At 47.0% G+C, this 13,069-nt stretch overlaps 1 protein-coding gene across 1 annotated transcript in view; it reads right to left on the bottom strand.

Annotated features, from left to right (window-relative positions):
• LOC149429150 (protein unc-79 homolog) overlaps positions 1–13,069 on the bottom strand; it is a gene marked incomplete at its 3' end in the record, with an annotated part of 68,836 nt that overhangs the window by 3,983 nt on the left and 51,784 nt on the right. Inside the window, exons 4-7 of the mRNA XM_089666674.1 lie at positions 10,074–10,244; positions 6,182–6,274; positions 4,059–4,114; positions 2–131 (exon numbers count right to left, since the gene is read on the bottom strand). Coding sequence (XP_089522800.1) covers positions 2–131; positions 4,059–4,114; positions 6,182–6,274; positions 10,074–10,244 — 450 coding nt within the window. The remainder of the gene's footprint in view (position 1; positions 132–4,058; positions 4,115–6,181; positions 6,275–10,073; positions 10,245–13,069) is intronic.

Here is a 13,069-nt window from a genome sequence, read left to right as displayed (position 1 = left end):
CCCGTGTACTGCAGCCCGCGGTATTCGCTGATCGCCCCCGGGGGTTTCAGGTTCGGCCAATAATGAAACAGCATCTGCACGGCTGGCGGCTTGACCTGGGAGGGTCCATAGGCGATGACGTACAACAGATCCTGCCAGAAATATTTATGGTACATTAGAGCAGGGGTCATGCCAGCTGTGACATATACAGTGAAGGAAATGTGTATTCGCTCCCCTGATGGTGAATGTTCGCCCCTCACACAGAAATGATCGGTCTAACAATGGAATGTTCGCCCCTCACACAGAAACGATCGGTCTAACAATGGAATGTTCGCCCCTCACACAGAAATGATCGGTCTAACAATGAATGTTCACCCCTCACACAGAAATGATCGGTCTAACAATGGAATGTTCGCCCCTCACACAGAAACGATCGGTCTAACAATGGAATGTTCGGTGTAACACTGAGAGACAGAATACAACAACAAATTCAGCAGAAATGCGTCTAACAAATGACTGATCTGCATGTTCATGAGGGAAAGAAGGATTTGATCCCCTATCATTCAGCAGGATTTCTGGCTCCCAGGTGTCTCTCATACAGGTAACAAGCTGAGATTAGAAGCAGTCTCTTAAAGGGAGTGCTGCTAATCTCATTGTGTTACCTGTATAAAAGACATCTGTCCACAGGAGCCATCAAACCATCAGATTCCAAACTCTCCACCATGGCAAAGACCAAAGAGCTGTCCAAGGATGTCAGGGACAAGATGGTAGACCTACACAAGGCTGGACTGGGCTACCAAACAATGGCCAAGCAGCTTGGTGAGAAGGTGACAACAGTTGGTGCAATCCATTCACAAATGGAAGAAACACAAAACAAGTGTCAGTCTCCCTAGGTCTGGTGCACCATGCAAGATCTCACCTCGTGGAGTGTCAATGATCATGAGAACAGCGAGGAATCATCCCAGAACTACACGTGAGGATCTTGTCAATGATCTCCAGGCAGCTGGGACCACAGTCACCAAGAAAACAATTGGTAACACACTACGCCGACAAGGACTGAAATCCTGCAGTGCCCGCAAGGTCCCTCTGCTCAAGAAAGCCCATGTCCAGGCCCGTCTGAAGTCTGCCACTGAACATCTGAATGATGCAGAGGAGGACTGGTGGGAAGTGTTGTGGTCAGAGGAGACCAAAATCCAGCTCTTTGGCATCAACTCAACTCGCCGTGTTTGGAGGAAGAGGAATGCTGCCTATGACCCCAAGAACACCAACCCAACTGTGAAACATGGTAGAGGAAACATTCTGCTTTGGGGGTGTTTATCTGCTAAGGGGACAGGACAACTGCACCGCATCAAAGGGACAATGGACGGGGCAATGTACCCTCAAATCTTGGGTGAGAACCTTCTTCCCTCAGCCAGGGCATTGAAAATGGGTGGTGGATGGGTGTTCCAGCATGACAATGACCCAAAACACACGGCCAAGGCAACAAAGGAGCGGCTCAAGAAGAAGCACATTAAGGTCCTGGAGTGGCCTAGCCAGTCTCCACACCTTCATCCGATTGAAAATCTGTGGAGGGAGCTGAAAGTTCGAGTTGCCAAACGTCAGCCACCGAACCTTAATGACTTTGAGAGGATCTGCCAAGAGGAGTGGGCCAATATCCCTCCTGAGATGTGTGCGAACCTGGGGGCCAACTCCAGGAAACGCCTGACCTCTGTGATGGCCAACAAGGGATTGGCCACCAAGTACTAAGTCATGTTTTGTGAAGGGGATCCAATCCTTCTTTCCCTCATGAACATGCAGATCCGTCATCATTTGTTAGACGCATTTCTGCTGAATTTGTTGTTGTATTCTGTCTCTCAGTGTTACACCGAACATTCCATTGTTAGACCGATCATTTCTGTGTGAGGGGCGAACATTCCATTGTTAGACCGATCATTTCTGTGTGAGGGGCGAACATTCCATTGTTAGACCGATCATTTCTGTGTGAGGGGCGAACATTCCATTGTTAGACCGATCATTTCTGTGTGAGGGGCGAACATTCCATTGTTAGACCGATCGTTTCTGTGTGAGGGTGAACATTCAGCATCAGCAGGGGAGCAAATACGCATTTCCTGCACTGTATGTATGTGTATATACTATATATATATATAATATATATATATATATATATATATATATATATATACAGTCAGGTCCATAAATATTGGGACATCAACACAATTCTAACATTTTTGGCTCTATACACCACAATGGATTTGAAATGAAAAGAACAAGATGTGCTTTAACTGCAGACTGTCAGCTTTAATTTGAGGGTATTTACATCCAAATCAGGTGAACGGTGTAGGAATTACAACAGTTTGCATATGTGCCTCCCACTTGTTAAGGGACCAAAAGTAATGGGACAATTGGCTTCTCAGCTGTTCCATGGCCAGGTGTGTGTTATTCCCTCATTATCCCAATTACAATGAGCAGATAAAAGGTCCAGAGTTCATGTCAAGTGTGCTATTTGCATCTGGAATCTGTTGCTGTCAGCTCTCAAGATGAGATCCGAAGAGCTGTCACTATCAGTGAAGCCATCATTAGGCTGAAAAAACAAAACAAACCCATCAGAGAGATAGCAAAAACATAAGGCGGCCAAAACAACTTTTTGGAACATTCTTAAAAAGAAGGAACGCACCGGTGAGATCAGCAACACCAAAAGACCCGGAAGACCACGGAAAACAACTGTGGTGGATGAGAGAAGAATTCTTTCCCTGGTGAAGAAAACACCCTTCACAACAGTTGGCCAGATCAAGAACACTGTCCAGGAGGTAGGTGTATGTGTGTCAAAGTCACCAATCAAGAGAAGACTTCACCAGAGTGAATACAGAGGGTTCACCACAAGATGGAAACCATTGGTGAGCCTCAAACACAGGAAGGCCAGATTAGAGTTTGCCAAACGACATGTAAAAAAGCCTTCACAGTTCTGGAACAACATCCTATGGACAGATGAGACCGACATCAACTTGTACCAGAGTGATGGGAAGAGAAGAGGATGGAGAAGGAACTGCTCATGATCCGTCGCATACCACCTCATCAGTGATCATGGTGGTGGTAGTGTCATGGCGTGGGCATGTATGGCTGCCAATGGAACTGCTTCTCTTGTATTTATTGATGATGTGACTGCTGACAGAAGCAGCCGGATGAATTGTGAAGTGTTTCGGGAATATTATCGGCTCATATTCAGCCAAATGCTTCACAACTCATTGGACGCTTCACAGTGCAGATGGACAATGACCCAAAGCAGACTGCAAAAGACACCAAAGAAGTGGAATGTTCTGCAATGGCCAATCACCTGACCTGAATCCGATTGAGCATTTCACTTGCTGAAGACAAAACTGAAGGGAAAATGCCCCAAGAACAAGCAGGAACTGAAGACAGTTGCAGTAAAGGCCTGGCAGAGCATCACCAGGGATGACACCCAGCGTCTGGTGATGTCTATGCGTTCCACACTTCAGGCTGTCATTGACTGCAAAGGATTTGCAACCAAGTATTAAAAAGTGAAAGTTTGATTTATGATTATTATTCTGTCCCATTACTTTTGGTCCCTTAACAAGTGGGAGGCACATAGGCAAACTGTTGTAATTCCTACACCGTTCACCTGATTTGGATGTAAATACCCTCAAATTAAAGCTGACAGTCTGCAGTTAAAGCACATCTTGTTTGTTTCATTTCAAATCCATTGTGGTGTATAGAGCCAAAAATGTTAGAATTGTGTCCATGTCCCAATATTTATGGACCTGACTGTATATATATATATATATATATATATATATATATATATATATATCACACACATACACACAGTACATTTATATATATAATTTATATATATATATATATATATATACATACATGCATACATATTGTATAGGATGTTTGGGGGTTACAAGGAATTGTCTAGCAAAAAATACTGATTGTCCCCAGAACGTGCCGGTAAACGCTTGGTTTTGGAGTGGGAAAGGAAACACGCTTTTTTTTTTTAGTTCTAAACATAATAAAGGAATAGAAGGAAGGCCACGCCCCCAATATCATGGACTTACTTTCCACACTTCCTGCTTGTACTTCATGAGACACTCCAGGAGCTGACAGTGATAGACTGGAAGACAACAATCACCGGACACATGAGTGGAGAATGTTCAGAACTACGACTCTCTTCCCCCCCCCCCCCCCCCCATGTACAAAGGACAATAATGACCATTGTTACAATCCCACTTCTAGTATTACTGCTACAACATTCACATCTCAATATAATATAAAGAAAACCTAAACTGAGATACAGGAGCCGCCATTGCCGTCTGAAAATACCGGGTGCCTGGCTGTCTCTGGGGACCTGGCATCAGATATACGTATATCTAAGTGCAGCATGCTCAGCAATGCACCCGTGTGATTCATGACCCCCTCCCCCATGGCTCCACTGGCATCAAGTGTATTAAAAAGTCTTGGGCTCCAAGTTCTACAGCCCGAGACAGCCATGCAACTAGCATTGTCTAGAAGGGGGGCGACTGACATCCTCCATGTGTCTCAGTTCAGGTTCACTGGACATTAAAGCCCATTAAGCTCGAAAACTTCAAAAAACATTTAGATGTCTTCCTCGGGAAGCAGAATATAGGGCCAGGGCCAGGAACGTGCTGGGATGTGCTGGCGGGTTTATTCATGCTGGCTGCTGGGGGATCTATTGTTACTGGTGGGGGATGTGTTGTTACTGGGCGATCAATTATTGCTGGAAGGGGTCCACTGTTGAGGGAGGGAAGGGGTCCACTGTTGAGGGAGGGAAGGGGTCCACTGTTGAGGGAGGGAAGGGGTCCACTGCTGGAGGAGGAAAGGAGTCCACTGCTGAGGGAGGGAAGGGGTCTACTGTTGAGGGAGGGAGAGAAGGGATCCACTGTTGAGGGAGGGAGAGAAGGGATCCACTGTTGAGGGAGGGAAGGGATCCACTGTTGAGGGAGGGAAGGGGTCCACTGTTGAGGGAGGGAAGGGGTCCACTGTTGAGGGAGGGAAGGGGTCCACTGTTGAGGGAGGGAAGGGGTCCACTGCTGAGGGAGGGAAGGGGTCCACTGCTGAGGGAGGGAAGGGGTCCACTGTTGAGGGAGGGAAGGGGTCCACTGCTGAGGGAGGGAAGGGGTCCACTGCTGAGGGAGGGAAGGGGTCCACTGTTGAGGGAGGGAAGGGGTCCACTGTTGAGGGAGGGAAGGGGTCCACTGTTGAGGGAGGGAAGGGGTCCACTGCTGAGGGAGGGATTGGGTTCATTGTTGAGGGAGGGAAGGGGTCTACTGTTGAGGGAGGGAGGGAGGGAAGGGATCCACTGCTGAGGGAGGGAAGGGGTCCACTGCTGAGGGAGGGAAGGGATCCACTGTTGAGGGAGGGAAGGGGTCCACTGGTAAGGGAGGGAAGGGGTCCACTGGTAAGGGAGGGAAGGGGTCCACTGGTGAGGGAGGGAAGAGATCCACTGTTGAGGGAAATTAATCAGCACCACAAAATACTTGACACTGTATTCTCTAAAAGGAGCGGCACTGGAAGGTGGGTGGGGGGGGACCAATGGATGATGCTCGGAGGTGGGTAAGGGGGGCAGAGCCAAGAAGTGACTCATAAAGGGGAGGGTTCCTGCACCTATTCTTTGAGAAAAAAAAGCCCTGTACAGGGCTATGGGAATTGTTAGTGAATACAAAACACACAGAAGTTGGACTGGATGGACCCTCTAGGTAAATTTTTTAATTTTTTTTTAATTTTTGGTACAGTAAGGGAAGGTTATAACCCCTTTTTTGCCATCTGTGTCCCATTGGGGAGATTTCCCTTCACCTCCCGTCCCATAGCCACAACAGGAAGTGAGAAAATCTCTGCAAATTAAGGGAATTCATTGGGGACTTCCAAGTCACCAGCACCAAAGATTTCCCCTCTATTACTTTTCTGGGGACAACCCAAAATTTGGGATTTTCTTTTACTTTTACTTAGAATGATATCGGTAAACAGGACAAATAAGGAGGGTGCATCTCCCTAACGGGGCCACAGACAGCAATAACAACGGGCAGGGGGTCTAATCCCCTCCACTCCATCCAACACTAATAAAAAACGTTTTGCCTTTATTTGTACTTTAAAAAATATGTAAATGTATAGAAAATGCCCCAAACCAAGCATGGCTTACCAATATCTCTACCAACATACAAACCTGGGTTGGAGGTGTACTGCATTGCAATCATAAGCATTGATGAGGCGGAGAGGTTAACATGTTGTGGAACATTCCCTTCTCTTCCTCTGGAGCCTATGGAAACAGAACCAATTGGGTCAGAGACAAATTCTGCATCGTCATCATCACCACCATCTCCACCATCATTAACACCACCATCTCCACCATCATCACCACCAACACTACCACCACCACCATCAGCAGCCTTATCACCACCACCATCAGCAGCCTTATCACCACCACCTCCGATATTACTATCATCATCATCACCACCTTCATTACCATCATTAACACCACCATCTCCACCATCATCAACACCAACACTACCACCACCATCAGCAGCCTTACCACCACCTCCGCTATTACTATCATCATCACCACCACCACCTTCATCACCATCATCACCACTCCATCATCATTATTATTATCACCATTGTCATCCTTACTATCTTTACCACCATCACCACCACCATTGTCATCATCACCATCACAACCTCCACTACCATCATCATCACTATGACCACCACCATCTTCATCATCACCACCTCCACCATTATCATCATCGCTACCACCATTATCATCATTGCCACCTCCACCCCCACCATTATCGTCTTCACCATCATCATCACCATCTTGTTATTCATCACCACCATTATCAACAGTGCTACCACCACTACCATCATCCCCACCTCCATCTCCACCATCATCATCATCGCACTCTCCACCACCACCATTGTCATCATCACTACCACAATTATCATCATCACTACCTCCATCTCCACCATCATCATCATCATCGCACCCTCCACCACCACCACTATCATCATCATCGCCACCTCCACCATCAAATCATCATCACCGCCTTCACCATCACCATTATCATCATCGCTACCACAATTATCATCATCACTACCTCCATCTCCACCATCATTATAATCGCACCCTCCACCACCACCATTATCATCATCATCGCCACCTTCACCACCATTATCATCTTCACCACCATCATCACCATCTTGTTATTCATCACCATCACTACCATTATCAACATCACCACATCCTCCATTATCATTATTGCCACCACAATTGTCATCATCACCACCTCCACAATCATCATCACCATCTTGTTTTTCATCACCATCACCACCATTATCATCATCACAACCAATGCCATCATCATTATCATCATCATTGCCACTTCCACCACCATCATTATCATCATCACCAACTCCATCACTGTCATTATTATCATCACCACCTCCACAACCATCATCATCATCATCACAACCATTTCCACCACCACCATCATTATTACCATTACTACCACCATCACCATCATAATCATTGATACCATTACCACCACCATCATCACTACTATCTTTACCACCACCACCATTGTCATCATTACGATCACCACCATTATAATCATCATCATCATTACCACCACCATCATCATAATCATCACTACTACCTTTACCACCACCGCCATTATAATCATCATTACCATCACCACTTTTACCAACATGATTATCATCATTATTGCCACCTCCACCATCATTATCATCTTCACCAACTCCATCACTTTCATTATTATAATAACCACCTCCACCATCACAATCATTTCCACCACCACCATTATCACCATCACCACCATCATCATAATCATCTCTACTATCTTTACCACCACCACCACTGTCATCATCACGATCAGCACCATTATAATCATCACCACCACCACCATCATTATTATTTACATGACACCAGTGATGTAGTATAGGAGGTGCTATGCAGCTTTCTGGCATCAACATGTGGATGCCTCCAGTCCCAATACATCGCAGGTTCTTTATATCCAGGGGGGGCATTAGAATGCCGGTTGTATTGAGTGGGTGTTGGTTTATATCATTAGCATTTGTTTTAGTGCCACTTGTGACCATACAAATGTTTTACAAGCGTTTGGTTTGATGCCGGATGTTTTGCCGTGAGCCACACAAGCAGGAAATGACATTTCTGGGGGGCGTTCTGTATACATCGGTATACATAACAGCTCCAGGCAGCCATATTGCATTTTACATTCAATTACAGCGGCTGCAGATTGGAAAGGAAAGGTCGTTTTTAATAACATTCAATCACAACATGACTTGTGTAGCAATTCATTATAGTTACAGTGAAGGAAATGTGTATTTGCTCCCCGGCTGATGTTAAATGTTCGCCCCTCACACAGAAATGATCGGTCTAACAATGGAATGTTCGCCCCTCACACAGAAACGATCGGTCTAACAATGGAATGTTCGCCCCTCACACAGAAACGATCGGTCTAACAATGGAATGTTCGGTGTAACACTGAGAGACAGAATACAACAACAAATTCAGCAGAAATGCGTCTAACAAATGATGACGGATCTGCATGTTCATGAGGGAAAGAAGGATTGGATCCCCTTCACAAAACATGACTTAGTACTTGGTGGCCAATCCCTTGCTGGCAATCACAGAGGTCAGGCGTTTCCGGGAGTTGGCCCCCAGGTTCGCACACATCTCAGGAAGGATTTTGGCCCACTCCTCTTGGCAGATCCTCTCCAAGTCATTAAGGTTTGGTGGCTGACGTTTGGCAACTCGAACTTTCAGCTTCCTCCACAGATTTCCAATCGGATGAAGGTCTGGAGACTGGCTAGGCCACTCCAGGACCTTAATGTGCTTCTTCTTGAGCCGCTCCTTTGTTGCCTTGGCCGTGTGTTTTGGGTCATTGTCATGCTGGAACACCCATCCACCACCCATTTTCAATGCCCTGGCTGAGGGAAGAAGGTTCTTACCCAAGATTTGAGGGTACATTGCCCCGTCCATCGTCCCTTTGATGCGGTGCAGTTGTCCTGTCCCCTTAACAGAAAAACACCCCCAAAGCAGAATGTTTCCACCACCATGTTTCACAGTTGGGATGGTGATCTTGGGGTCATAGGCAGCATTCCTCCTCCTCCAAACACGGCGAGTTGCGTTGATGCCAAAGAGCTGGATTTTGGTCTCCTCTGACCACAACACTTCCCACCAGTCCTCCTCTGCATCATTCAGATGTTCAGTGGCAGACTTCAGACAGGCCTGGACATGGGCTTTCTTGAGCAGAGGGACCTTGCGGGCACTGCAGGACGCTCCATGAGGTGAGATCTTGCATGGTGCACCAGACCTAGGGAGACTGACACTTGTTTTGTGTTTCTTCCATTTGTGAATGATTGCACCAACCGTTGTCACCTTCTCACCAAGCTGCTTGGCCATAGTTTGGTAGCCCAGTCCAGCCTTGTGTAGGTCTACCATCTTGTCCCTGACATCCTTGGACAGCTCTTTGCTCTTTGCCATGGTGGAGAGTTTGGAATCTGATGGTTTGATGGCTCCTGTGGACAGGTGTCTTTTATACAGGTAACACAATGAGATTAGCAGCACTCCCTTTAAGAGACTGCTTCTAATCTCAGCTTGTTACCTGTATGAAAGACACCTGGTAGCCAGAAATCCTGCTGAATGATAGGGGATCAAATCCTTCTTTCCCTCATGAACATGCAGATCCGTCATCATTTGTTAGACGCATTTCTGCTGAATTTGTTGTTGTATTCTGTCTCTCAGTGTTACACCGAACATTCGATTTTTAGACCGATCATTTCTGTGTGAGGGGCGAACATTCCATTGTTAGACCGATCGTTTCTGTGTGAGGGGCGAACATTCACCATCAGCAGGGGAGCAAATACACATTTCCCTCACTGTATGTTATTTTGTTGTTGCTGCTATATTGTTTTTCTAGAAAAGTGGAGTTATCCTTTATACAAAATGATCAAAATACAAGAAAAAGAGGCTTTGTAGAGACAATAGAGAGGAGAGATAAAACGAGGCGACTTACAGATGGCCATGGGCAGGAAGGACGTACTGAGATACTCGGTGATGTCCTTGTGCAGGAAGGGAGGGAATGTGGCCAATGTGGAGATCATGGTGTACGGCAAGGTGCTCAGTATATCGTCACTCAGAAACGGTAACAGGCAAGCGGTTGTATAAAATATCGATTGTCCCAAGTCTGGAAACATGAACAGGAAAAGTTTAGCCAAACACAGAGAACACAAATCATAGCATAAGGAAAGGCAATGTAGACTACCGCCTATAGTAGACCAGCGGGGTCATTCCCAGCAGGGGAGTGGTTGCTGGTCTATAATAAGCCAATGATGTCAATGAAGAGGGCCCTTTCCTTCTTTTAATTGGTCAATGTAGTTGGGGAATGAGGAGACAGATGATGAATTTGTCTGGCCTTAAAGGACCAACTAAAGAGGGATTCCAGTCAACCATGAAAGCAATCAATGGGGCTTCTAGTGCTTTCCTGTAAACCCTGCAACTGTGTAGGAGGGTGTTCCAGCAACACCAGCAGAGGAGTTCCAGGATTGCCAGATCACCAACAAATGGGAGTCTAGCGGACCAGTGAACCACATCGACTCCTGCATGAAAAAACAAAGTATTCAGCAGGTTGACGGTACTCTCTCCATATTTAGTCTTGAATCGGAACCAGGGCCGGAGCCAGCATAATGGCAGCTACTTTAGGGCGCCAGTTTAGGGGGGCAGCAAAATCCAAACCCTCAGCCCCTTGGGGAATGGGGGGTGGTTAGCAGTACCAGCACATGGTGGCTGGAGGGTGGGGGGTGGGCTATCAGTATTAGCGTGGGGTGGCAGTAGAATGGTGGTTGGGTGGTGGGCTTGGGAGTACCAGTATGAGATGGCTGGAGGATGGGGAAGTACAGCAGTACCAGCATGGGGTGGCTGGAGGATGGGGTGGTATATCAGTACCAGTGTGGAGTGGCTGCAGGATGGGGGGGTTGGGGTGGGGTGGGGAGGTGCAGCAGTAACAGTGTGGGGTGGCTGGAAGACGGGGGGGGGGGGACATCAGTACCAGCATGGGGTGGCTGGAGGATGAGGGGGTGGGGAAGTACAGCTGTACCAGCAAGGTATGGCTGGAGGCCAGGCGGGGGGGGTACAGTAGTACCAGTGTGGGGTGGCATGAAGCAGGGGGTATATGAGGAGGGGTGGGCTAGCAGTACCAGCATGGAGTGGCTGGTAGACAGGTGGGCTAGCAGTACCGGCATGGGGTGGCTGAAGGACGGGGGGGGGGGGGTTTACAGCAGGACCAGTTGGGGTAGCTGGAGGACAGGGGGGTACCAAAATGAACCTTCACCTATATAGACGAAAATCCCAATGCCGGCCCTAATTAGAACTTTAGAGGTAGCACAGTGGCTAAATGGTTAGCACTCCCCCCTGGCAGGACTCGGGTCCTTGGTTCAAATCCCAACCACGGCACCACCTGCCTGGAGTTGGCATGTTCTCCCTGTGCCTGCTTGGGTTTCCTCCAGGTACTCCGGTTTACTCCAAAGACATGCTGGGAGGTTAACTGGATCCTGTCTAAATTGGTCCTAGTATGTGTATGTATGAATGTGAGTTAGGGACCTTAGATTGTACGCCCCTCGGGGGCGGGGCCTGATGTGAATGTACAATATATGAAAGGCGCTGCGTAAATTGACGGCGCTATATAAGTACCTGAAATAAATAATAAATAGAACAAGAAGGGTTAGAAACTTTTTCAGGTTTTTGTTTCTCTGCACATCCATAGTGGGGACATTTCCCGTCTTGGTGACCATTGTTCCCAGCAAACAAACTGCTGGAGAATCCAAACTATTACAGATGTCATCAAGAAGACAGGATAAATCTTCCAATGTTTTGGTGACAACAATCTCAAGAGGGAATTTCCCTCACCATGTTCGTTTCTGAGACAGCGAGGGGAAATCATTAAGAAGACACATGGAGAAATAAAAACCTGACAGAAGATCTAGCCCTTCCTGGACAACTGGAAAAGTTCTGACTGCAGTTCTACTTTGATTTTAAATTTTGTCTGGAATGTGCCCTCAGATTTTGAGTCTTGGTGGCCACATTCAGGAGGATTATGAGTTCCTAGGAAGCAATACTAGGTGCTTCTGGCACTGGAAAGCCCTTGTTTGACTCTTCCATCTTCTATGCAAAGTAAAATACAATGTAGTGGAGAGGATTGCATTGGTTCCCAGGGTTCCGATGAGGATTGTGGTGATCCTTGCGCTCAGACAAAGATTGTGGTGGATCCCAGTGCTCCAAAGATGATTGTGGTAGGTTCCAATTCAAAGAGTAGGATAGTGTTGGGTCCCAGGGCTTCGATAAGGACCATAATAGGTTCCAGTGCTCCAAAGATGATTGTGGCGGGTTCCAATGCAAAGAGTAGGATAGTGTTGGGTCCCAGGACTTCGATGAGGACCATAATGGGTTCCAGTGCACCAATGAAGATTGTGGTGGATCCTTGTGCTCCAAAAATGATTTTGGAGGATTCCGTTGCTTCAAAGAGGATCATGGTTGGGCCCCGATGTTCTCGAGGATCACATTGAGTACCTATACTCCAAACAGCATCAGCACGGGTCCCAATGCTCTGAGGATTGTGCTGAATTGGTGCTTTGAAGAGGATCATGGTTGGTTCCAGTGCTCCACAGAGAATCACATTGGGTTCCACAGTGGGTTCCAAACAGAATTGCTTGGTTTTTGTGCTTCAAAGTGGATTGTGGTGGATCTCAGTGCTTTGACAAGGATTGAGTTGCAGAGATCCAAAGAGGTTCATGGTTGGTCCAAGCACTCTGAATTGGATTACTGTGGATAAAAGTGCTCCAAAGAAGATCTTGGTGGATTCCAGTGCTTTGAAAAAGATCAAGGTGGATCCCAGTTCTCCCAATGATGTTGGATGCCAGTGCTCTAAGGAGGACTGTGATGGATCCAGTGCCAGTACAAAGTCACCTACAGCCCAGGGTGAACATGCCAAACTGTGCCCCCCCCCCCCCCAAGATG

Source organism: Staurois parvus, unplaced genomic scaffold (assembly GCF_062004578.1).
Source record: "Staurois parvus isolate SC_StPar_1 unplaced genomic scaffold, SC_StPar_1.0 ptg002772l, whole genome shotgun sequence".
Taxonomy (NCBI): Eukaryota; Metazoa; Chordata; class Amphibia; order Anura; family Ranidae; genus Staurois; species Staurois parvus.
This window is presented reverse-complemented; position numbering and strand designations above follow the sequence as displayed.